General features: G+C 39.4%; 1 protein-coding gene across 4 annotated transcripts in view; it reads left to right on the top strand.

Moving 5' to 3' along the window:
- The window catches only part of Lrrc3b (leucine rich repeat containing 3B), an 84,743-nt gene extending 62,429 nt beyond the window's left edge, over nucleotides 1-22,314 (top strand). For all 4 annotated transcript variants that reach the window (XM_015489628.1, XM_048794701.1, XM_048794700.1 and 1 more), the window contains exon 2: nucleotides 21,053-22,314. In XM_015489628.1, coding sequence (XP_015345114.1) covers nucleotides 21,213-21,992 — 780 coding nt within the window. In that variant the 5' untranslated portion in view covers nucleotides 21,053-21,212 and the 3' untranslated portion in view covers nucleotides 21,993-22,314. The remainder of the gene's footprint in view (nucleotides 1-21,052) is intronic.
- The last annotated feature ends 5,425 nt before the right edge of the window (nucleotides 22,315-27,739 follow it).

Raw genomic sequence — 27,739 nt, 5'->3', positions numbered from 1 at the left:
TATCCATGCATGCCTGGGAAGATGTAAGATGGAAGTTTTAAGATAGCAGATTAATATTAAATGGATTAGTGTTTAAAAATATGCCCGTAGCTCTTTTTAGCCAGTGTGGCATCTACCGTTTTCTGGTAGCAGAGAATGCTTCCCTACAGAGGGGAGCAGGGACACATTTTAAATAAGGGATCACTGAAAGAGTAATGTTGCTTCTTTGTGCCAAGGGAAGGAGTTCAGTGTAGCCAGGGAATATTTGCCAGCACAATAGAGAATAATGACTGTCCTACCAACCCCCATGGCTGCCTGGAATAGACTTTTTAACCTCTCCCTCCCTGTCTGCCTGAGGACCAGCAAGCATGGCCTCTGCTGTCAATAATTGTTGGTCGGCTGTGAACAGATCAGCTGGGATCTCCAAACATACAAAAATCTACTACCTAGAAAGGAAAAAAAAGTGTACCTCTTTACATGACCCAGGCCTCAGTTTCTCCATTACAGAATGAGCACCCCCTGCTTCAGCTGGAGAGAGGCCAGTGTCTGCAGCCCCAGCGTTCACCTGGACTCCAGGGAGTCCCACCAGCTGAGCACAGGAGTCCTTGCAGCTGCTCCATCTCCATAAGGATGGATAATGATATCTTTCCTTCTAACCAGAATCAAAACAGAGGCACAGAGGGAAATGCTGACACATGGAAATGAAAAATCCACCAGGATAGATTCAATCTCTCCTTGCCTCACCCCCCATAAATATCTCACCTTCTCATTTTGACTCTGTGTGTGTTTGTTTTGGCAGGGGGGACAGGCCAGTGCCACAGGCTTGCTGGCAGTGTATCTTAGACACCAGGACCCTGTCTGACATGCTAAATAAGAGCATCTATCTCCTCACAGAGCCTGTCCTCCTGCTGACCAGGGACATCTCTGGGTGATTTGGGGTGAGCAGAGATGTCATTCTCAGGATCAGGCCCGATGTCAGTGTTCGTGAATTGGAGGCTGCTTTCTCCATTTTTCCAGTGAGAGAGGTTCTGTGTTTTATTTGAAATCTAATTGCATGAAGAGAAGCTCACAATTAGTAGCTCTCCCTCCTCCTCCTCCATCTCCTCCTCCTCCTCCTCCTTCATTTCCACATGGACTGCATACAGATGAGAGATAGCCAAGTCTGCCCTGGGGAAGGAGGAGCCCAGCTCTCTCCTCATCAGAGTGTTAAGTTTGTGAGAAACTCCACCATGTTTTCAGCTACTCAGCCCTTCATTGAGCAAACATGTCCAGAGCCCACACTGTCACCAGCCCACAGGTAACCCTGGGGACACCCACAGATGTGATGTTCAGATGGTCCACAGGCCCAACCGATGCAGGGATGCTTTTGCTCTGCTCTGTCCAATCCTTCCATATGTGACTTTAGGGATTGCTGAGTTGGCAACAGAAAGAGAAGGGAGCACTCGGGTGAGCTATATTCCTGGCTAGACTGAGTGTTACTAAGTCTGAGAATCAGGGAGACCATGCCAGGCTCGTTCTCTTCATATGCTCATAAACTGTGACTATATAATGCAAAAAACAACCACCAGTGGAGTTGTTAGCACTTGACCGAATACATGTTTCAGCTGACTATGTATAAAAATTGCTTTGATACACTAGCTGTTTGGTCACAATTTCTGTCTTTCGGGCAAGGAAATTTATGACTGCATGTTAATATGATGGTGATCTACTTTTTAAAAGTTAGGCAAGCCTTTAACAGGAGGTAAGATGAAGATTTACACTATCTTATTCTGGGAACAGCTATCTTTCTTCTGCTTAACTTGCTTGGCTTTTTAGCCTGGATGGATTCCTACCATTTTTACTTATCTTACCTGCCAGTTGGTTCATTGAGATAGAGTAAATTCACTGAGAGAGAGTAAATGCAAGGATAGAGAATACCAATTCAGATTTACTTCAACTGGTCTGTTATATCTGAGCAAGGAGATAGGAGAAGTCTCACTGCATCGCATAGACAATTAAATGGGCTTGGAAAGTTTTATTTGGTTTGTTGTTGACAAAAGTTAAGTCCCTGGGTAGCTGTTAATTTTTCCGGGTGGTTCCCAGCGGAAAATCAAGCCAACTCGGGTTCATGAATTTCCCAATAGGGATTTGTTGAGCTGCATGGTATGGAAAAGATAGGCCATAATCTCAGTTCTGATTTCCGTTTTTTTTTTTTGTTTTTTTTTTTTTTGGCGGGGGGGGGGATTTCTTTCCTGTGAAAGGAAGATTTCTCTTGGTTGGAAAAACACATGACTATCTGAGAAGATAAAGAACCCAATTGGAGCCGGGCATGGTGGTGCATGCCTATAATCCCTGAGACTTGGGAGGCTGAGGCAGGAAGATCATAAATTCAAAGCCAGCCTCAGCAATAGTGAGTCACTAAGCAACTTAGTGAGACCCTGTCTCTGAATAAAATACAAAATAGGGCTGGGGATGTAGCTCTGTGGTTGAATAGTGTCCCTGAATTCAATCTCCAGTACCTACCACCCCCAATAAAAAAAAAAAAAAAACAAGAACCCAATTGGAGAATAGAGTAATAAGGATGTTTCTAAATTAAATCCAAGCCATTGATCTAAAAGGAGCTGCCTTGTTGATTCACTGGCATAATTAGGTAAACAGGAGGCAGCCTGTCTGGTGATCCCACTGTGAGAATTAAATTGTACTCAGGCACTTTCTATGTTTGACCTTGTTTTGGTTGGTATTACATTTTGTCTTCTCCTGCAAGGAGGACCTCAGTTTCTTTGAACAATATATGTCACAGGATAACATAAATGAGCAAAATGTTGACCTTGTATGATCTCCCATGAGATCCTTGGAAAGGTGGCTTTAGAATATAGGTTAAGGTGCTTAATAGAATGAAAACCCTAAATCTAGGGCAAATCACATGAAGGTTGGGGATGCTTTGCACACCACTGGGTTTCTGCCAACAGGTTGCAGGGTAGCAATGCTACTTGGCTTGATGGGCAGTGGTTCTGAAAGAAAACATGATGAGATTCAAAATAGCTGTTCTGGTTATGAGCTGATTCCCGGCTACCTGGCTTCCCATTTCATACATTATCTGTGCAATCTGTCTCAACTCTAGGCCTCTTATCCACTTCACTGACTCTGTAGCCAGATTTTGAATTCCTGATTAGGAAAAACACTGGATGGAAGGAGAAACCGAGTGCAAATGATGTCTCTATTCCTCTCTAATTGAAATCAGGATGCAGGCGTCAGTCTCAGGCCATCGGCTTGGGTGATTTAGGGAGAATTTGTGTGAGGCCACAGTTCTGGACAAGGCTTGCTGGGGGGTAAATGGCCTAAGTAAAGTGGGGAACAGATCTCCCGGGGCTCTGCACTTCAGGCTGGCTAATGGATAGCAGGCTCCATTTCATGGAAGCCCTTTGCAGATGAAACATGCAATGAGAACCTTATACTATCCACGTGCTTGCGGTGACTCTTGAATTAATAAAATGTTATATATTTCAGTTCTGGATGCTCAGGATTCCCAAGACATAACATTTAAATTCTTCATTGGATCTTTGGAACCTTTGCTTCCTTTGTAGTCAGCTCTTTGATGTTTGTCTTGGGTGTTTGCAGGATAGCTTCTGAGACCTGGGGAGAAGTAGCAAGTGCACACACAGACACTTGGAATTACCATCTGGGTCCTGTTTCCATGAGTAATTTTTTTTTTGGGGGGAGTACTGGGGATTGATCTCCGGCCCTCGCCCACTGAGCCACATCCCCAGCCCTATTTTGTATTTTATTTAGAGACAGGGTCTCACTGAGGTGCTTAGCACCTCGCCATTGTTGAGGTTGGCTTTGAACTCGCCATCCTCCTGCCTCAGCCTCCCAAGCTGCTGGAATTACAGGCATGCACCACCACGCCCAGCTCCATGAGTAATGTTTAAAACAAAAACTATTCAAAAATGAACACTAGCTTACATTTATTGTGCACTGACTGTGTGCCGGGTTTTGTTCTAAGTACTTTACCAAAATAATCTCACTTTATCCTTCGTATGAATAGAAAAAGTAAGGACTACTGTTTTGCTAGTTTTATGGATGAGGAAAGCAAGGTTATTGAAGGAACTGAGGTTTAGAGTCAGACAGCTTAAAGTCTGAGTCCTTGCTCCTAACCACTAGACTACCCTGCTAGAGGGCACTGACTGCACAGAACACACTGTGCTGGATACCAGGGATATGTAAGCAAACAATATTTAAATTTGTTGTTCAGATCTGACCTTATAATTGCATAAATACCTTTCATCTATGTATCAGTTTTTCTGGGCTACTCAGAGGTTACCATAACAACTTGGAACATTATTGACTGTGATGGTCAGCAGATAGAATTAGGTAATTTGGTTTCTAATGACAGTGGGATGGCTGATATCCTTCAACATGGAGCAATTATAATATTTTTGAATGAGTTCCTTAGTATGCTTTTCTTAAGAAGCATATTCTTTCATTAATTGTCATTGTATAGGTGTTAAATATTGATCAGACCTTGTGAAAATAAATACATATTTTCATGTGCTAAAATATTCATGTGTATCAATTAGCTTTAGCTACATTTTAAGTACCCCTAAATTTAGTGTCATTTATTATTATTCACAAATCTGTGAGTAGCATGGTGGTTCTGGGCTTAGCTGGGCTCGTTCATTGGTGTGTTTCTCAGCATGAGCTTGGAGAGTTGGCTTTGGGAATCTGGGCTGGGCTTTCTTGTGTTGGAGTGTGGTTGGCACTGAGTTGAGACAGCTGGCTTCTTTGATGTTGTCTCAGACCTCTCAGCAAGCTAGCCAGCTCTGGTTAACATGGAGACTGGACAGAGTTCCAAGGGCAAAAGCAGAAGCACACAAGGTCTGTTGGAAGGGCCTAAGATCAGAACTGGCACAGGGGCCCTTCAACCTCAGGATATAGTCAAAGCAAATCCCAAGCCAGCCTAGATTCAAAGTGTGGGAAAAATAGACTCCAACTCTCAATGGGGGATGATTTGGGATCCCTTTGCTGAAAAAGCATGGATAATACAGAATAAAGAGCAAGTAAAAGCCTTTTGTGGAAACAATCTACCAAACCATGTGAAATAGGTATCATCATGCTCATTTTACAGATGAAAACATTGTGTCCAATGTTAAATAACATGCATTAAAAATCATAAAACTAAGCCAGGCCTGGTGGTTCATGCCTGTAATCCCAGCAACCCGGGAGGCTGAGACAGAAAATCATGAGTTCAAAGCCAGACTCAGCAAAAGCAAGGTGCAGAGCAACTCAGTGAGACCCTGTCTGTAAAGAAAATACAAATAGGGCTGGGGATGTGGCTCAATGTCAAGTGCCCCTGAGTTCAATCCCAGGTACCTACCCCTTCCAAAAAAAAAATCACAAGACTAATAAGTAGCAAATTATTAGCAATAAATAGTAAGTGGTTGAACAACAAAGTAAATAAACTTAAATATGTCTAACTCCAAACCTCTTTTAAAAAATGCCATTTGTAAGATTTTATGGGCCTTTAAGAATTATATTTTTAAATAGTATTTTCACCAAAAAAGTGGTGACTGAAGATGAAGAAATAGCAAAAGATAAAATTCAAATATGATAATAGCCCATTTGTTTTAATTTACTTATAGGCATGAGTAGTTTTAATCAAGGGACATTAATTAAACAAAAAAAATGACCCTTAGCGATAGCTGTGAATTATTAATTTTTTCATCTTTGCCTACACATATAGTAATTGGTGTTGGGTATTTCTCCATGTTAATACTATGCAGCTTGATAATGATCAAGTGCAATTAGAATTCTCATTTGCAAAACTCACCGCTTTATACTCCTACGGAGCATTTTGGTAAAGTGAGGGGATATAGCCAGTAGTAGAGGTAGTCTTAGATGTTGCTCAGTTAGGTTTGAATTTAGCAAATGTCTTATTCTGTGGATGGTTACACTGTAAAAATAAAGAGATGAGGATAGGGGCTTTGGCAGGGGGCCACATCTATTTGGGAAATTCTGGGTTAGTAGATACTTGAATGCAAATTATCAGAAACTTTAACAGATTGCTATCCATTGACTTCAGGATATTTACTTGGTAGAACCTTCAGATGCCTAGCCTTTTATATAACCCCTGGAAAAGCCAAACTCAGTTCTGATCCCTTTGCAAGTGTATTGGAGTCAGTAATATTTATCAAACATCTACTATGAGACAGGTATTAGCAAAACCATATCAGAAATCAATGAAGTGGGTATTATTCTCACTTATACTCAAGGAAACAGACTCCCGTCGGCTGCTGTCAGAACTGAGAGTTTTATTGTAGTAAAGGTAGTTTTATTTAGCTTGTTTAAGTGACTGTCCAGGGGGGCTGATCAGGAAGAAATACCATATTTCAGATACTTTGTATATTTGATAGCCCTTAACAGATTAGGTTATCAGTCAGTGCCCACTGGCCAATCCCCTTTATTGTCTAGTTAATTATATGATAGCACTCATGGCAAAAAAATTACAACAGTAGAAAATGGTGTAAGATAAAAAATATAAATTCACCTCTATACATCCGGAACCATTTCTAGAGGTAAGATTTTTATCAGTTTTTTTCATAATTCTTCCATAACATTTTAAAGCTCTTGTGTATATATGTGTATATGTGTCTTTCTGTTTTGCATAGATGAGAATCGCACATAAAAATTTTGCCTGTGATATGTCATTGACTTTTTTTTTATAATCTGGACGTGCAGATGACCTCATTCTTTTCATTGATGTAACCATATTTATTTAATCAATCTGTTTGTGGTGAGTAGATTTATTCTAGTTTTTAAATCCTTTTTCTTTTTCTTCTTTTTTTTTCTCTAGCAAACAATGCCTCAAAGAAAAAGCCACCTTATCCATATATCTTTGCTTAGCTATGTTTTTCAATGAACATACATAAAGGGATCATTTTCCCCCAGTGACTCTTCTTGGGAAAAACAGTGGACTATAGCCAAGAAAATGTTGCAGTAGCTGTAAAATAAAAAGGCTTTTTTAATATAAAGTTTTGACCAAAAAAAAAAAAGGGACCCTGTCTTTTGATCTGCTCTTTTCTAACCAGGAAGCATAAGGACTGAGACAATGAAAATGGTCCCCATCATTGTGCACCAGGGTCCACAATGGCCAAAATGAGGAGAGGGCAATTCAGCCTCCCCAAGTTGCTGCCTTCCCATGGAACAGCCCAGCTCTGCGCAGTTCACTTTTGATGCTCTTGACTCAGGTTCTATACAAACTGGATGATGTAACCAACTCTCCATGAAGTCATTGTCCATTATGTTATCCAGTGGTTCTTTGAGTGATGGGGACCTTATATGGAATTATTTTAATTCTACCTTATTTATCGTAGCAAAAGGTAGGAGACAACCTAGATATCTAATAAAAGACTAAGGCCTAAATAGAATATTTAACCCCATTTCCTGAAGACTCTGATAATTTTGGCCCCATGTCCAGAAGTTTTGAGTTTACAACGACACGTGTCCGGCACAGATGTCTGTTTTATTCTCAGTCAGGGATCAACATATTCTTTTCAAGTGACAGCCTGTGAGCTTGGCCAGACTTTCACCTAATTCTTAAGGTCTGTGAGACCATCCTGCGTCTTATTGGGCCTGGACAGTTTCTGCTAGAATAGCTGCTCTAGCACAGTTGTCCCCAGCTGCTTTTCATTGTCACAAGTGACTTTGTTTGTAAATAAACCCCTCACATGTTAACCATTCTGTGCCACCACACTTTTTATCCCCTCCTCATTTTATCCCGCATTTCTAATAAACATTATCCATAGATAATAGTTTATCTTTCCAGGGCTCAGAGAGTCTTTCACAGATCAATAACTTCATTTTATGCCTAAGGCCAAAAAAAGACTATATCCACACCGTTGGTGAAAATTTACAGACATTGTCCATTAATGTTGTGTCATAGTCTTTTTCCAGGATCTTTTAAAAATTCTGACACTTGAAAATGTGTATCTCTGTTAAGAGCTAATCATCTTTTGCTGAGCGAGATAACACAAGTTTTGTCATTTGACTTTTTTGTTTTCTTCCTTTGGCTGCCAGGAAACTCAAGCTAAGTTGGGTACTTAATTACCCATAGAAAGGGGAGTCAGGAAGAAACACTCAAGTTCTATTCTGTGTTTACTGTGTAAGTTTACCACAAATGCTTTAACAAATTTCCACAACCCAATTAGCTGAAACAAAACACATCAAATCTCTTGAGAGTTCTAAGGGCAGACATCTTAAACCAGTTTCAATGGACAAAAATCCATTTGTTGGAGGTCCACATTTTCTCCAAACAGTGTAAAGGAGAATCCATTTCTTGCTATTTTCAGTTTCTAGTGGTTCCAGCATTTCTTGATTTGGACTCACATCACTCCAATCTCTACCTTAGTAGTTTTGTTGCCTTCTTTCCTTTCGTGTTATATTTCCCTCTGCCTTTCTTTTATAAGGATGCTTAAAATTACATTTATGGTCTATCTGAATAATCTAGAATCACTCAAGATGCCTAACTTAATCACATCCACCAAGTTTCCTTTTCCATAAAAAGTAACATTCATAGGTTCTGGAGACCGGATCTAAATATTTTAGGGTCCATTTTTTGGTCTACCCTCTAGCCCCCAAAGATCGATACTCATCCTCTATATGAACACATGCCAACAACTCCAACATCTCAATGCATTATCAGTCCAAACGTCCATAATCTCATCATATAAATCAGATATGGGGAGACTCAAAAAATATGGCCATCCTGGGGCACAATTTGTCTCCATCTCTAGTGTTTGGTCCAGTGTCTTGTACATAGGAGGTGCCCACAAAATGTTAGGGGACAATCAGAATCAAGTGCTCATCCTTTTGTTCATCATATGCTATAGTTTCTTTACCATTCCATTCCATGTAAATAATCTTTGAACATGGACCATCAGTTCCTCCTTGGAACAATATGAAAAAGTTAATGATAAGTGAAAAACAAAATTACTCTTTAGAAAACATAGGAGAATGGTCTATCAGACTGGGGGCAAAGTGGAGTGGTTGTCCTCTATAGGCTCCATATTGTCATAGCAGAGAGGAGACAGTGTGAGATGATGGTGATGGTGATGAGAAGGACCTTGAACATGATGGAGTAGTATGACATACGGTGGTAGCAACTCTTACTAAGAGTTATTATATGTTTCATGCATGTTATCTCAATTAATTCTGACCACACTCTTGTGATATGGGAGTTATTTTTACCCCATGTTCAGATGAGAAAACTGTAGGATAGACAGGTTACACAATTAGCAAGCAGCCACACTGTACTCTGTGTTCTCCAATTAAAGCCACGTACACCCTGCAAAAGTCGCACATAGCAATGTATAGTCCTTCTATTTTATTCCTGGAGTTCATGGAATGCTATTTCAGAGAATTGTTGCTTATTGCACTTGGGGTTTCCATTTTGTGTAACTATAAAGGGATCATCCATATGCTAACTAGGATTCCTAAGGATCTCCTGCTTCACCAAAAGAGGATTTCTTCTCCTCTGGAAGTTCTTTTCATAAGACAGAGCAGCTTCCCTATCCCAAAATTTTCTTCAGAAAAAAAAATTAAAACTTTCAGACAAGTTGGAAAGAATGTGACAGTGAACTACATATCCATCAGTTTTTCCTGAACCAATTGTTAATTGTTTTCCACTTCTATCGCCATTTCTACATTATAGACAGAATTTGTATTTGCCGAACACTTTGAAAGTTAAAGTTTTATAACAATGTACCCCCCAATACTTCAGCATGTATCTCCTAAGAATAAGGATTGTGTCTATCCTTCTATATCAAGATAAGCTGAGAACTTAAACTTGATCAAATAACATTTAACACACAGTCTACATTTGAATTTCCCTAGTTCTTCCCACGTTGTCCATTTTTACCATCTTTTTAAAAATCTAGTTCATCTTTTGCATGCCTTTAGTTTGACATCTTTTTCCTTTAATCTACAAATTCTGTAGTCTGTTTTGAAGATGTCTTTTCATTTAATTTTGTCTTGTATTTTTGTTTTTCTTTGTTTCATTTTCTTTTAAGCCTTTCAAAGAGGCTATTATCTGAAAATGCCTCAAATTCTGGATTGGTCTGGCCTTTTCCTGTCGACTAGGTTCAGGTTAGATATATGTGTTTTGGTGTGAACACTACACAGGTGATATGAGAATTATTTCCTACTTGATTCGGTTTAAAAGAAATATGAGGTTCCCTAAACAAAATGATCTGACATTTTAGGCAAACAACTAAATGCTAGAATCTATGATAGAGCATCCTCTTTGGCCACTGAAAGTTTCTGAAACACCTCTCACATATATTTATGTCAGTTTATCCTTGTAGCCATGAGACCACTGAGGTAGATATTATTGATGTTTTGATTTATTACTGGTATATTGAGTTGATACAAGGGCCACCAAAGCGTAGAAGTGTAAGTAATTTGCTAAATTACTAAAGTTCATTCCTTGAGAAGTTGAGGATTAAATCCAGTTTCTAGACCTTTGTTTTGAAAGATAATCTTGTGGGGCTGGGGATGTGGCTCAAGCGGTAGCGCGCTCACCTGGCATGCATGCGGCCCAGGTTCAATCCTCAGCACCACATACAAAGATGTTGTGTCCGCCAGGAACTAAAAAATAAATATTAATAAATTCTCTCTCTCTCTCTCTCTCTCTCTCTCTCTCTCTCTCTCTCTCTCTCTCTCTCTCTCTTTAAAAAAAGAAAAAAGAAAGATAATCTTGTGCTTTCCCACCAAGCTGGTAACTATTATCACAGTATCTAGTATAAAAAGAAAAATTCAAGGTTAAGCAGGATAAATATTTTTAAAAACAATGATAACACTCACTCATCCTACACAGAAGTACAGCTGAATTCTGCCAAAATTAAGGCTTTCTATAGGCAACTTTCAAGCTATCCTGGACTATGCTGAATATTCGGGACTAAACTTACATAGATTTATTTTAAAAATTTGCAAAGCTCTTACTGTTGTAAATGTCATAGAAAAAATGCTAGGAAATAATAATAAAGAACCCAAAAGAAGCCACCATGGACAATTCCCTTTTAATCTCCCTATAAATTTGCAGTGTGTTGCATAATAATTATGGATGTTAGCCAAGACATAATGGTATCTTTACTTCTATGCTCAGTACCCAAAGAGAGATGAATGCTGGGTTTTTTAAAAAGTAAATTTTAAAAAATCTATTTGTTTGTTTTTCCAGTGAATTCATGGGTAGGAAGAACTTTGAAATCCACCCTGGAAATCTATGAGCACCAGATCATTTAGGAAGGAGACAATGTGTTCAGAAGCCTCTGTCTTTTTCCAGTATATCGGGTGTTTAAACATTTATTTTGTGAAATTGTTTTCAAAGAGGAAAAGGAGTGCCAACACTGACTGAGATCTGGAACAAATGGGTTTCGTGCCATTTTGACAACAGTTTTATATCAGAGTGGACTTTAAGAGAGTCTCGGAGGCTGGGGATGCAGCTCAGTGGTGGAGTGCTTGCCTACCATGTAGGAGACATTGGGTTCAGCACCCAGCACTGCCATAGGAAGAGGTCAAAAGAGAGCTTGTTTGGCATTTGAAACTCAGCACTTGTGTTAACAGACTCTCCATATAAAAAAGTAAGCAGTAAAAGAGGTTCAAACTGATGCATGTTGGACAGGAACTGTTCTGGGGAACATCTGGAATCTCAGCTCTGGCCCTCTGCTAGCCAGTTGTGTGACTTTGAGGAGTCTCTGTTCTATGAGTTCCTCCAGGGTACAGGATGCATGCTGTCCAGCATGTGTATCTGACAAGGCTGCTTAGAGATCATCAAATAAGAACATATGCAAGAACCTGCCTCACAAGCATCTACAGTAGTTCACAAATGTAGGGCAAATGTCTACTCTTAGAAATCTGGATTTAAATGCTCTTCAGCCTTTCTTCCTCCCTCATTTTACACCACACATCTTTCTTTACAATGTGCAATATAAAATCCATCTTTGTCCTTGTTCCTTATTTCAGTAGAGTCAGTTGAGAAGAAGAAAAAGAAATACTACCATTTAGCTGTACAATGTTGTATGGTGCCACATGAGACCACACATGCTTTGGAGGACAAGGGCCTTCAGATCTTGCTTCTGAGCTAAGTGTGGTGATGTATGCCTGTAATACCAGCTACTCAGGAGGCTAAGACAGGAGGATCACAAGATTAAGGCCAATCTGGGGCAATGTAATGTGATCAAAGAAAGAAAAAAAAGGAGAGGGAGGGAGAGAGGGAGGATCTTAGTTCTGTCACTTAGCAACTGTTCTTATAGACAGGTTACATAACCTCCTTAAACCTTCATTTGTTCATCTGTACAATTAAGGGTCTTAATTTCTCCCTTTTTTAAAAAAAATAGTTTTTTAGATGTATGAACCTTTATTTTATTTATTTATTTTATGTGGTGCTGAGAATCAAACCCAGTGCCTCACACATGCTAGGCAAGTACTACCACTGAGTCACAGCCACAGCCCTTAATTAATTGCTCCCTTTTATGCTGTGAGGATTCTGCAAGGTGATCTATATGTAACAGGAATAAAATGCACTTTACTTTTTTCTTCCACTGTTTCTGTCATTTCTGTTCCATTGATCGTCCTCCTCTAGTTCCTGAATGAGAAGTTCATTCAGCCCCGTAATTCTGTGCCTATAGTATGTTACCTTAGACTGTCCTATCGTTATTGGAATTCACAAACTCAGTTAATTTAAATCAAAGTAAAAATTAAATATGATCTTTTCAATGGCTAGTCCAAAAGATTAACCAAAATGCTCAAATTTATATAATATTCAACTATTCTCCACTTCTTTTTGTTTCAAGCTCAAAGGGAAAGGGGGAGCGATGGACTGCTTGACTTCTCCTCTCTGCCCCACCCCACCCCCAGGTCAGCATATCTTGGTGCAACTGCTCAGGGATGGGGGGGGAATGGGGTGAGAGGCTGCATGGTCTCTGGGCCTGGTGCTTCTCACCTGAGACTCTCGTGGCACAGCCCCCTTGATATGGCTCCCTGATTCTGGTAGTGGCTGCATTCTTGATGGTCACTTCTCCAAATCTAAGCACATACCTTTCAGGGGTTTGTTTTTGTTTTTGTTGTTTGTTTGTTTGTTTCTGGGTTCCCTCTGCACTACCAAGAAGTTGCATGAGACAGTGAGACAAGAACCAAGATGATGTCAACCTTGGGACGCTCTTTGCCCTTAGGGTTCATTGGTGACCCATAGGAAATTGTTTCTCATCCCTTATTGACGACTTTGGAGGTGTAGGCTTACTCCATCAAAACCTGACTCCACCTCCAGTTACATAACAGGTTGACCTGGTTCTACATCTAGGAAACTCTGCCCCCAAGCTCCAGGGGTCATGTAATAAACTCATTTCTTGGTGAGGTGGCAAGATAGCTACCTCTTGACTCTTTTTACATTTAAAGTAGGAAAGGAGATGTTAGACTCACAGAACTTGTGTCAGTCAAGCACCATATGATAACTTAATTCCCCACTAACATCCATTTCACTAGGAACCTAGCCAAAACTTCAGTTTCACCATCCTGTTCTAGATGAGCTCATCACTTTTTGTAACTATGTTTTTTAATTTGTTGTTTTTAGAAATACATGACAGTAGAGTGTATTTTGACATATTATACATACGTGGAATGCAATCCATTTCAATTAGGATCCCATATTTGTGGTTGTACACGATGTGGAGTTGGATATAGTACACTGGTTGTGTATTCATATATGAACATAGGAAAGTTATAATACCTGACATATAACAAATTTCAAGTAAATTACAGCTGTATTTTTTTGATGAAATGAGAATGGATCCTAATTCATTTTGATAAATGTTTGTTAAATTCTTACCATAGGCAATGTGAAAACATAAAAGGGAGTAAGATACTGACCCTTCCCTTGGAGCCCGTAGGGTTTATTAATAAAGAAGATAAATTAGTGTCTTTAAGAAAGAAAATGATAAATGACATCATAAAGACAAGGATATTAAAGAAGGGAGAGTTTGTAGATTTCAGCAGCTCCCTGCATTGAACCATTCTGAATCTGCAACCAAATTCTATTTCCTTTAAATAGAAGGATGCTGTATTCCTCCTGCATCTATATATACTATCTCAGTTCATATCCTTGACTAAAGGATGGCAGCTGCTGTTATTAATGGGCCACCTAAATGACACATGGGCCACATCTTCATAATTGCATTTGGAATCAGGAAAGATGGTCCACATGGTAGGGATCATCCACCGGGATGGTGTCTGATAAATTTCATATTTGTGGGACATGGTGCCCTCTTTATCACTTTTTTGCTCACTATGTGTGCTTATTGAGCTCAGGTTTCTGGTCTACTCAAGGAAATATGGAGAGAGAGCTGACTGGAAAGGAGTTGTTATGAACAACAGGAGGCCATTAGAGCTTGTAGATCAAATGAAAATCAAATGCTACTTTAACCTGATGATGGACAGTGAAAGCAGAGCAAAACTGGCCAGAGGCAGTCCAGAAAGAGGGCTTGTTCTCTTTTTGAGAACAAGATGGTGGTTTGAGTGATGAATGAGGCAGTGGGAAGGCTTTGCAAAGTAGAGGTAGAAGAGAGAATGCCAATGAAAACTTCCCAGGAAATCAGAAGGGAAGAACAGGTGGTTGAAGGTAGAGTGGGGAGGTCCCTGTAGGGAGCTGAAAGTAAAATTGTGATTTTGCTTTCAGGTATGCCTTGATGGAAATGTAGAGCAAAAACTTAAGGCAAGACTCAGCGCTCAAGATGTGAATGAAGGAGAGGTAACACGATCCCAAAGAGCAGCAGTGGAAGAAATCACCTGTGCAACTCATTCACCTGAATTATTTAGACACCAACTCGATTTTCCTGATTTTTTTTTTCTCCTGGGGATGGAAAGGGTCAGGATTATACAGATTAATAGGTTATGCAGCCTATACTTAGTTTATAGGAAATCTAATCATATACTTAAATCTGTGTATGATTTCTATGCTAGGTATATAGTTACTTTTGGAGATACTGTCTTGAAGATATCAGATACTCAAACTTTAGCTTTGATGAGTGAAGACCACTCAGATGAGAATGAGCAAATATTCTTTATTCAGAGTTTCTAAGCTGGGGAGTCAGCCACCATCCCTTGCATCTGGCAAAGACTGAAAGGCAGGCAGAGAACAGTGGGAGCTTTTCGGTAAAACAAAAGAAAGCTTCAGGTAAGCCCCAGTTGGAGGTTGCTCATCTGGGGAGGCTGAAGGCAAGCTAACTAAAGGAGAGCATCCTATGTCACTGGCTAGGGGTACACCTTTGGCTCTCTCTGCTTGGTCCAAAATCGGAAGCAGCAACAATATTTAGGGAGTCTGTCATTTATTGATCAAGTCTTGGCTAATTTGGGCTGGTTGCCACAGAGGCTGAGGTTGGCTTCCTGGACTGAAGGCTGCCGGTTGTGGGTCAAGCTTCTATTTTTATATGTCATCCATTTATATATTTAGTATCTTGAAACATGCTCTGCTTTTCAAAATTCATCATCTTCTCATTGCCTTTGCTACCTGGGACACCACTGTCCAGCTCTTTCATATGCTGAGTCCTTACTTTCTGAGGCATTAAATTTGGGTTAGTTTTTCAGCTGATTTCTGGTGCTTTTGTGTTATCATCTTTTAAATTTTTTTTATGAAATAAAACACACCTTTATTACAAAAATTTGAGATAATATAGAAGTATAGAGTATGCATTCTTCTCCTCAGTACCGCCACAGTTCCACTACTCACTCAGAATTAACCATTATTAAATGTTTCTTTCTTTTTTTTCAGGGAGCCAGGGTTGTAACTAGGGATTGAACAGAGAGGTGCTGAATCACTAAGCCACATCCTCTTCTTATATTTTATTTTTGAGGCAGGGTCTCACTAATTTGCTTACGGCCTCACTAAGATGGCTGAGGCTGGCTTTGAACTTGTTATCCTCCTGCTTCAGCCTCCCAAACCACTGGGATTACAAGGACTGTACCACCAAGCCTAGACATTATTAAAAGTTTCTGATGTAATCTTTTGGAAACGATCTATACATATGTGATCATATTTCATATACCTATATTTGCTTATTCTTTTTTAAAAAAATTTATACAGGGGCTGGGGTTGTGGCTCAGTGGTGGAGTGCTTGTCTAGCACGTGTGAGGCACTGCGTTTGATCTTCAGCACCATGTAAAAATAAATAAATAATATAAAGATTGTGTGTCTATCTACAACTACAAAACTATTTTTTTTAAATGCTATACAAATGTGCTTATATTGTACATGCCATTTTTTTTTTCAGCTGCTTTTTGGGATCATATTTGGACTTCTTTACTTCAATACAAGTTAAACATTTAAGCTTCTTTGTAAATTTTAAATTTTTGGTATTTATAAATTGCTCATAAAAAGAGTACACCAAATCTATTTGCTCATCAAGTGTTTGAGAATGCTTTGTTCTTTACATGTTCATTGACTTTAAATAGTCTTCCTAATTTTAAACATAATGATAGATGCTTTAACTTAAACTTATTTTACTGTCAATGAACTCAAGGATCTTTTTATATTGTTTGTTTTATCTGCATCATCAAAGTTATATATATTGTCATTTGTATATCCTAGGGTTTTTTTTGGGGGGGTCTATTAAAAAATAAAATCAGTTTATTTTTTTTTGTCATTTGTCCCTTGACTTTGGATCACCTCACATTTTTTTTTGCCATGCAGAGGGTTTAAATTTATATAATTAAGTGTATTTTCCCCCACTGATTTGAATTCTGTGTTGTGAGTCAAAAGGCGTCTCTGTTTTGCTATTTTTTTTTTTGCCTTTTAATCAAGTCCTCCCATTTAATAGTAGAGTTGCACAGAATGTAATTGAAAGGAATTGGTGTATCTGGTATATCTTTCTGAATTTGGTGCACTCTGTTGCCTCAGAAGGGTTAATAACACTTTTGAGTTAGAATCCCTAAGTGGTCCTGAGTATTCCTTAATAATGAGAAGAACAAAATAGAAAACAAGAAGGAGTTGTTAGTCAGCCACTGAATGAACTGTCTTCTCACCGAATGAAGAATCTGCTAAATGCACCTCTTTTTCCTTCTGGAAATAATATGTGAAGCTTGCCACCCAATCCCAGTATTAACTGCTATAGCTCAGACTTCTATGTGCAGGAAAATGTGAGCAAGGCACGAGTTTGGGAATAGAATGCTCCTCTTTGGAGGCACAGACCATACCCGGGCATTAATTAGAAATGGTATGGCCTCCTGGTTGACACACTTGAAAGGAATGAGTGGGTAGGGAGGAGGTTGTCCAGTAAATTGAGAATTGCAGAGAAGGAGTTGGAAGGCAGAAAAGGCACTGTAGTTTTGCTGGTCTCTTTAGTGAGTCTTGTTCTTTTGGGGGGCAGGCAGTGACTGTGGTTACTGTTTTTTCCTTCACCCATGTAACCTCAGGGCCTTCCTTATATCTACTCACTCATTCTGAAGTTAGGAAGTCGACACCCTTCCCAGGAGCACATCTTGTTTGCTGCTTTGGGTATTTGTATACAAACTTGATCCAAAGCAACTTGGGAGAGAGTTTGAGGTTTCCAAGCTTCTGTTTAGCATTGTTCTCTGCTAGATGCTAACCAGTCCAGAAGAATACCCACCGTTTTTGTCTGCAAGATTCATCTCTTCATGTCTTCCTTTTCCAGCAGCTACTGTTGATCTGTCTAGTAACTTAAGGTCGTGTCAAGCTGACCTCCTTGGAAACTAGTGGTCCAGCATTGTGGAGTGAGCGGAAGTTGTTCTTCCATCCCTGCTGTGAGGATGACCTTAACCCCACATTTTTAACCTTGCTATCTATCTCTTGGACATCTGCCCTCATCTAGTTGTGCTGTTAAAACAATAGAAATTTATTTATCACAGCTCTGAAACCTGAAAAGTCCAAGATCAAGGTTCCAGATTGGTGTCTGGTGAGGGTCAGGTTCCAGTTCAAAGATGTCCATCTTTTCTCTGTGACTTCACATGGCAGAAGGAGCAAAGGAATTTCTCTAGGGACTCTCTTATAAGGATACTAATACCATTCATGAGAGCTCCTCTCCCACGACCTATTCAACTCCCCAAAGTCCATCTTCCAAACACCCTTACAATGGGAATTAGATTTCAATATGGGGACACAAATGTTCAGACCATCACAACATCCAAGGACTCAGCTTGCTACATCCTTCATCTGTTGTCATTTTATCCTGGCAGAGGGTGGACACCAGGCACTTGTCCCAGCAATCTAGCCAACCTCAGAAGGTTTTATTCTTCTTTTATCAAACATTGAAGAAAATTAAATACTTAGTTTTAGTCTAACATTTTTTAATGCAAGAGACTCTCTGTATTTGCACATCTCACAAACATTTCATCCAGAGTCCAAGTGGCCCTCCAGGAGCATGAGAGATTCCATCTCAAGAAGGATTGATCCTAAGAACTCAACGTGTCTCCTCACCATTTCTTGTCTGTGACTGTGGCCATTGGCATGATCATTCTGGAGAAACCATGACAAAGCCTATAGGAGTCTGATGAGAAAGAGCTTTACTCTTCCCTTTGTTTCTCAGGTGCCTGTACTTAATGCTTCCAAAGTCCACCACATTGGCGTTTAAAACTAGTAAACATTTGATGAGCCATTGTTTATGTTATAATAGTCACCATAATGGAGAAAAAGCACAGATAGACTTTTTAGTATTGCATTGCTTCATTTATATAACAGATATTTATTTAGCCCTTACAGTATGCCAAGCACTATGGTGTCAGGCATGTGTCTGGGAATAATACAAGTGACCACAATTGACAAGCACTGAGCTCTTTCTACTTCATCAGGCACTGTGCTGAGTGCTTTATGTGGATTATCTTATGTAATTCTCTAGCCAACCTTGTAACTAATATGTTTAAAGTCTCTGTAAAAAGATAAGGAAAATAAGGTTTTGAGAGATTGACCAACCTAGCCAACAGCATCTTGCTAACAAGGATTAAAGCTGGTACACAACCCAGTATATTTCCTAATCGGAACCTGTTTACTCTTATTTTTACATGAGGCACAAACAAGTCCTTGCCTTCATAGAATTTTTATTCTGAATTAAATAGAAAACATTTATACAGAAAAACTCTTTTAAATAAACTCAGAGGAGGTTTCCCACCTTTGTAGAGATTTTAGGCAGGTTCACGCTCCATTAATGAAAGTTGCTTGGTTGACACAGCCTTCTTTTTTTTTTTTCCTCCTATCAAATTCACTCTCTCTCTTGTGTCTGTCTTTAGTCTTCCTTCTAGCATCTCTGCCTTGTCCTTCTGCTCCTCTTTCTTCTCTGAGTGCCCTGCCTTCCATATCTGTTTATTTTGCCTCTCTCCCAACTAGATAATTACTAGAGTCCCCAAATGTCATGCAATGCAGTTTGGGAGGAAAATATGGAAGGGAGGGACACTTCACTGCAAATGACAGGAGCTGTTGATGGATGGCTTAGCCAGCCTAGGGGTCCTTCTTTCGCACTTTCTGGCATTTAAGTGATACAGGATTCCAAAAGCACATCCACTCCATTTGGCTGCTGTTAATCTCATTTTTCCATGATTAACAACCCAGTTCATTATGTTTTCAGCTCACATTAATCATCTCTTCTGCAAGTTTGGTAACATTTGGAGTCATTTCCCTCTGTATTTATCCATCTGGGATCTTTATAAAGGATAAGTTTGCAGAAAGTCATTTGTTGCTTATGCAGAAAGACTTTTGATGCTCACTGCTGTAAGAGGAGTGAATGCTTTTTCCTTATTTCTCAGATCCTGGAAGAGAAACTTCTGAAAGCATGCATGGATTTTTCTCTACCATGCAGAGGGTCTCCTCAACACAGCCCCATGGGATTCTCAACTTGGAGCAAGATCCACAGAGTGTAGAATTAAGCTACAACATAATTGCATCAGAAATCACAAACACAAAAAAAAGCAATGCTTGCTGGATCCTGAGTATTGTCATAGAGCAGATGGGATTGGAAGAGAGCTGTGGGGGTAGTGGAAAGAGTAGTGAGATTAATGAGTCAGAACAAAACTTTGGCTGCAGTTCTATCTCTACACCTACAAGCTGTTTGACCTTGGGCAAGTCATATTATTTCCATCCACTAGTCTTGGTGAACTGGTCCCAAAGCTATGTCTGTCCTCTCTTTATCAGAGGGTAGCTTTGAAGGTTAACTTTGTATACTTATCTCTGCTTGTTGCTTTAATTAAACTTGAGAATATTGCTTTTATTAATTTTGTAATTTCTATGGCTCTTTCTAGTGCTAATATGGAAAGAAAAGGTAGCCTACTGGACAAGTTTTAGAGGCTAGTATTTCTTAATTCTCTTCTTTACTAAAAAGTTTTGTAGGTATGTGTCATATTTGAAGATCCCTTGGGGAGGGGATATGTTGTTTAGAAGACAGAAAGAGAATCGTTTGGAAATTAAGTTAGAAGCATCCTCTCAGGTATAATATAATCTCAGGAGGTCACAAGGGAAGCAACTCTTCTGAAAGTTCCTGTTTGGCTACCCCCAACAATATTTTGTTGTGAGGGTTAGAAGGCATTTATTCGTTTCTTAATTCAAGAATTAATTTCTTTAGAGACAATATTCCAAATTGGGCATCTATTCAAAAGCCATGACACCTATTCCTGACTCTGGCCATTAACTGTGAAATATTGGTATTATTTCTCATGGCTGCCCAGATTAAGGGCTAAATTGCATTAATGCATCTGTTACTATAGGAAGGTTGAAAGACATAATTCAATTTCACTGCTGTAGAACTTAGAAGGGGTCCAGGAGAGAAGTAAAGATCAGAGAAATGGGGACTGTTTGCTCTAATTCTGCCCAGCTGAACACAAGGAAACAGAATTTGAAAATGTTGTCATTTATTGACGGTCTTCTCCCCAACTGGTGGGATTTGAGCAGGAGATTCCCATTACACAGATAATTCCCAGTGGCGTTAATGGAAATTATCTGCATAACTAACCTTCCTGCCCACGTAGAATGCCAGACGCCTGAGAGCACTTTTAATTGCAGTGTTCCTCCCTTTGCAAAAGGGCTAATTGCATCTGCTTCCCTTTCCTTTAGGTTCCCAGGCAAGGGCAGGAATAATGAAGAGATGCACGTGTTAGCTGCAGCCTTTTGAGCCACACGAGGAGGAAATCAACGGTGTGGACAGAGCTGGAACCATTGCCACAGTTGTTGGAGTCAATGAGGAATGGACTTGTGATTATGCTGACATTCCAGCATGAATCTGGTAGACCTGTGGTTAACCCGTTCTCTCTCCATGTGTCTCCTTCTACAGAGTTTTGTTCTTATGATACTGTGCTTCCATTCTGCCAGTATGTGTCCCAAGGGCTGTCTTTGTTCTTCCTCCGGGGGCTTAAATGTCACCTGTAGCAATGCAAATCTCAAGGAAATACCTAGAGATCTTCCTCCCGAAACAGTTTTACTGTATCTGGACTCCAATCAGATCACATCTATCCCCAATGAGATTTTTAAAGACCTGCATCAACTGAGAGTTCTCAACCTGTCCAAAAACGGCATCGAGTTTATTGATGAGCACGCCTTCAAAGGAGTAGCTGAAACCTTGCAGACTCTGGACTTGTCCGACAACCGGATTCAAAGCGTGCATAAAAATGCCTTCAATAACCTGAAGGCCAGGGCCAGAATCGCCAACAACCCCTGGCACTGTGACTGTACTTTGCAGCAGGTTCTGAGGAGCATGGCGTCCAATCATGAGACTGCCCACAATGTGATCTGCAAGACCTCCGTGTTGGACGAACACGCCGGAAGACCATTCCTCAATGCTGCCAATGATGCTGACCTTTGTAACCTCCCTAAAAAAACTACCGATTATGCCATGCTGGTCACCATGTTTGGCTGGTTCACCATGGTGATCTCGTATGTGGTATATTACGTGAGGCAAAATCAAGAGGATGCCCGGAGACACCTCGAATACTTGAAATCCCTGCCAAGCAGGCAAAAGAAAGCAGACGAACCTGATGATATTAGCACTGTGGTATAATGTCCAAACTGACTGGCATTGAGAAAGAAAGTAGTTGGAGATTGCAGTAGAATAAGTGGTTTAATTCTCCCATCCATTGTAAACATCTAAAACTTTGTATTTCAGTTTCTTTGAATTATGCCACTGTTGAACTTTTAACAAACACTATGACATAACAAATAATTTTAGTTTAGGTAATGGATTCCCTTAATTGTACCCCTGGTGGTATATTCCTGAGTAAGCTACTATCTGAACATTAGTTAGACCCATCTCACTATTTAATAACGAAATTTATTTTTTTAATTTAAAACCAAATAAAAGCTTAACTTTGAACCATGGAAAACAGAGTGACTTTTTGGTCCAAAATAAACAAACAAACAAAAGTCCAGTATAGTCATTCTACTTGTTTTGAAGAAAAACAGACCACCCTGTAATCCTAAAGAACCATCACAAGGAAGGATGTCTTATTAAGCCCTACTGTGCACTAGGGAGACATAGTTGAATTATTGACCAACTTGAGTATCAGATTTTGAGATACTGAGTTTTAGCAAACCCAGGTGGTTATCCAAGTATGGCATCCTGCAGGTATCTTTTGGCATTTGCCCTTCAAAATAGGTATGTAAATACCTGCTGTGCATTTACTCTGTACTAGACACAATGAACAAGAAAAAGATATGGCACATATTCTGTCCTCGAGATTACCTTCTGATGGACAGGAATGTGTAAGAAATATAGAAATAACAATGCTAGAGAGGAAATTCTTAATAATCCTATAGCTTCAATGGCATGAGGCATTTTGATACTATGATCGTCTCTAAACACTCATTACAAGAAAAGAAAGTGGCTGTTGCCTTATTTATGTAAGAGAACCAGCAAGTGAAAGAGACTCAATGATTTTTCAGGTAGACAGTATTTGAACTTGAATTTGAAGCAGATCTTTCTGTCTCCAAATATTAGGTTTTCTCATTGTGTTCCTACTGAGTTGGTTTATAGAAGTGTAGTTTATATAGTAAAAAAGAAAATCACCCACATTAGCTCTACAGTTCTGTGAAATTTGAAAAACAAATATATATACCTGTGCATCTGTCACACACCTAGATATTGGGTCCCTATCATGGGTCTGAGGTGGGAGAAAGCACATTTGGTTCTTGGAATCATGAATTATGGGTTTCTTTTTGGTTTTAGGATGGCATTACTGATAATCCTTGAGTCTTGGGTGGGATCTCATGAGGTTTCAATGTAAGCAAAAAAAGACATCTGCAGAAGGAGCAAAGGGACAAAGGCACAGGGAGGTATTTAGGATGAAGGAGCCTCTGTAGAGAAGTGAGAGACAAAGCTGAAATCATATGGCAGTTATTTTGAGTCCAGTCTAAGGAATAATAGTAATTTGCTTTCAAATATCATCTATGGAACACTTACTGTGCACCAAGTACTTTTTGGATTGTCTTAATCCTCACAATTCATATATGAAATGGTCTTTTGTGGGTCAGAAATCAAAGACACAGAAGTTAAGATAATGATTCAGGATTCTAGAGCTCAGAGGTAAGCAGATGTTGAAATTTGGTCAATCAGCTCTAGAATCTATGGACCTCTGAACCACTGTACTATATTAACTTATAGTCATAGACTTTACTACATAACTTTGCTAGTTCCTCAGACTCTTGGGTTTGCTCATTCCTACTTGGTGGTTTCCTTTGAAAATAGCAGCACGAATTATGCTTTATAAGGTTTGCGTAGGAAAGAAGGATCCTCTGCCATTTTGAGACATGTAGCTTTCTCCAACTCATATAAAGTTATCTCTGAGCTCCAAAAATCACATTTCTACCCCGAGGAAGCCCTAGCGTTCTGATCTGTAGCAATACTCTATTTAAAGGCTTACTAGAGGGGTAAGACAATTAAAGACCTTTAGGGAGATACTCAGAGCAAGGTGACTCAGAGCAACATTAGGTTCAAGACACACACTCCAGGGCCGTTGTTTTCACACCCAGATTAAGCATACTAAAAAGTGTTAGGTCTAATATAAAAGGTTGAGATGGGAAAGTCGGAATATGGGTCCTAGAACTCCTGCATCCCAGTGAGAAGAAAGCAGAATTATTTGCTTCTGTTAAGTGGATTTGAGAGCCTACCATTAAGAGTTTTGCTGAAGATTTAACGCCCCCTGCAGGCCAACTCTATAATAGATCTCTATAAGTACTACCACAGAAAGATGACTGAATAGAAATCACATTTCCTCCCCAAAAGAACAGGAAAACCAACCAAGCCTTTCCTCAGACAGTTATTTACAATTTAAATAAATTAGTTGTGTGTATTTGAGTATATGAGTGTATTCATTTTAGAATAGCTTTCACAAATTAGATAATCCATTCCAAGTTGCTCCTTCAAAATAATACTGTACCTTACTAAAAAAAAAAAAAAAAAAAAAAAAAAAAAAGCTTATTTTCCTAATGGCCAATTGCATTAGTCAAGCGAAAATACTTGTAAAGGAAAAATCTCTGAGGCATGTTGTAAGTATAGTCATCTCTTTGCTCAGATTCCGGAAAGCTAAATACTCACATATTTTATTTATCCACATGGAAAGGGCTGAGAGGTGTGTCATAGGTTAACAATTCCTCTTCCTGAATACAGGCAGATTATCAGTTAACAGTGCCCTTGGTGCTTTACAAAAACAAATGATAAGTTAGGTTGCTATAATTGCACATAAACCATTAAAAAGGCTTACTAGAGGGATAACACAATTGAAGGCTTACTAGAGGGGTAAGACAAATAAAAAACAAATAAAATAAAGATTGTTGGGCCTCTCTGTGACCAGAACTAAATGGAAATGATCTTTCTGTCAATTTGAAGGGATGTTCTACCCCACTAGGCCAGAGGTAAGTGGAAAGGACTTATTGAGACTTACATATGTACAGAAAAACACCCAAACTGCAGGCTCCAGCCTTGAACCCAGCTTGCTTCTTGATTTTCCAAAATCTTACAGATGTTCATATTTATGGTGAGCTATTTTAGAAGTGGAAGGTTTTTTCAATTAACCATCATCTCATTATCTGAGGCACATACCACAGTGCCTCCAAAATATAAATAACAGTGTCTTCCTCAAATTTCTCCACAGGCATTATTCTCTTAACCTCAAAGTTTAAAATTCAAAAATACCTGGGAATTTTAGTCTAATCTTTGAGAATGCTCTTATCTCTGAAGCAAGGAAAAATCATAAAACATGCTAACTCAACTGGAACATTATTAAGAAAGTGATAAAAAAAAGTTATGTAATGGAAGATTTAACTTTCAAGAACACTTTGGCAAATTCTTATGCGCTAATGTACAAAACATGCCAGGTTTGCGTTTGTTCTTTTTTATGTCCTCCCCTTGATTTTTACACTAATTCTTGTTCTGACATCAGCAAGAATAAGGCAGTCTGGGATGTGGGTAAGTTTTCCTTATTGGATCAAAATTTTCAATTCATATAGTAAGGTCTCTCATCTCTTTGGCAATTGGGAAATGGAAAATTCTGCTTAATGAAATGTTCAGGTTCCTGAAGATAAGGGAACTTTCAGAGTCTCAGGGCTAGAAGATGCTTAGGTATGACCTCATCCACTTATTTTACAGCTGTTGAAATCAACCTTGCAGTCTTGGTGATTATTGCCTATTTCTCCACGTTACCCATACAATGTCCCTTAAAGGACAAGTTGCCTCTCCTAAAAATTGTTTCCCCATCATCAAAGAAACAGAATAACATAATAATATACATCATGGAAATGTCACAGGCCGTCAGCCAGTTTCTCTGAGGACTGGAAAGGCAAGGAAGTCTCCTAAATTGCCAAGGAATGATAAGGGAGATCTGTTTGCTTTACAAATGTCTCCCTCACCCCACACCCAGAAAAAAATAACTCATCCAGTGCTATGTATAACCTGGCTTCCCAGAAACAAGATGGGGAAACTGATGCTGGATCAACTTCAAGACAGGGATCCATATTTGTTTCCTTGAGCAACAACATAAACCATGAGTGGGTGAGCACAGCCCTACTGGTATAAGGAGAAGAACTGCCCGTGAGCTCTTGTCAGCCTGGCTTCCTTAAGTAGTATTACTGATTCATCCATTCAGCTGGGTTTGCCCTGGAGAAAGCAAACCAGTTGCAAGTGCGATGACCACACATTTGTGGTAAGTTGCGGCTTTCCCTCATTCTTTCCCAAATCCACATAAATCAATCAGAATTCAGGAAAAAGGATGGCTTGAATTCCTTGTCCCATGTTTGCCCACACTAGTAATATGGATGGTCTAGAATACACCCAATGGACCTCAGAGTGGCTAGGGCAGTCTTTGAGATCCATGACTTTTACCTTCCAATATGTGTTTGAGACCACAAGATGGACACACAGTCCCATGGTTTCATGAGTGGTGACAGTTAAAAGGAAAGTCATCCATTTTTGTAGCTGGACTTCTTCAACATTAAAAGAATCAGAGGCTGGTGTGAATCACTTAAGAAATATACACACACACACACACACGTGTGTGTGTGTGTGTGTGTGTGTGTGTGGTCACTTATTTATTGGGGTACTATGGGTAACAGAGTTCTGAAAGCATCAGAAAAAAAGTTAGTGGGAACACTGAAAACAAAGTGTACCCTAAGCCAGTAATTTGGTTTAGGGATGGCCCGAGTTTTAGATTTCCAAGGAAATTAGTAGTTGTATTTTTCAGGCTGTACCCAAACTCAGTGAAAATATTTCCACTTGTCAGTTAAGAGCAGCTCAACTGATCAACTTCATGAGCTGTTTCTTCTGAGGCTGACAGATGTCCTTCATGTTGCTCAGTACTTTAAAAAAAAAAAAGAATCAATGCATTCATTTTATTTCTCTGTAGGTATCCAGGCATGTAAATGACAGAATTCTCTGAATTTGACCTTAGAAGCAGGGCCTGAAGTCAGTACCTTGTGGGTCTCTCTGAAGCTGGGAACAAAACCTCATTGTTTTTCTTTTTTCCTTTTCTTTTCTTTTTTTTCTGTTATATTTTTCTTTCAGAGAAGATATGGCAAAATGGAAGGCCATCTGAAATCAGGCTGATGTTCTCAGGATTAACAAGCTCTCCACTGAGCTAATAGCATTGATTGTTGAATAGATCTTTAAAATGGCCCACAGGAGATAAGATGGGGTTGACTTACACAAATCCAGCTTCCTTGCGATGGTCTACCTCTCCTGTGAAGGAAAATATCTGAAAGATGTGGATCTTTTCTCTGAGTCTTTCATCCTCACAGACAACCTTGCCAATTACCAGGGCCCTCTGAGGAGCCAGCTTCAGTGACAAGACAAGAATATGAAATGAGGGACAAAGAAAATCTTGGGAATGTGCTACCTGAAGGAAAGGAGTGAGAACAAACAAGATTGACTTACACAGACATGGCCATCACTTACCACAGCCAAGATCTTCTGCCTTCCCCTATGAACTGCATGATCTCTATGTATAAGTCACAAAGAATTTATATCAACTAATCCCACCTTTTACTTTGTACACTGCAAGTCCCTCCCTTCCCTGATTCTCACCTTCCTTATGAAGTAGAGATAACCATTTTTCCCATTTTACAGATGAAACTAAAGCCCAGCCCAAGGCCATATAGCTAGTGTGCAGTAGTAGAGCCAAATCTAAGCCATCCACAATGGCCCTTTGCTCCACCCATGTCTGATTTCCTACTTGTGCATTACTCTTTAATTTTATGAAGTCTCATCTGAAGACCATGATAATAAGTTGGAGAGGATAAGGAAAGAGATGTCTGTTAATC

Source organism: Marmota marmota, unplaced genomic scaffold (genome assembly GCF_001458135.2).
Source record: "Marmota marmota marmota unplaced genomic scaffold, marMar, whole genome shotgun sequence".
Lineage (NCBI taxonomy): Eukaryota > Metazoa > Chordata > Mammalia > Rodentia > Sciuridae > Marmota > Marmota marmota.
The sequence above is the reverse complement of the archived record's forward strand: the minus strand, read 5'-3'. Positions and strand labels throughout refer to the sequence as shown.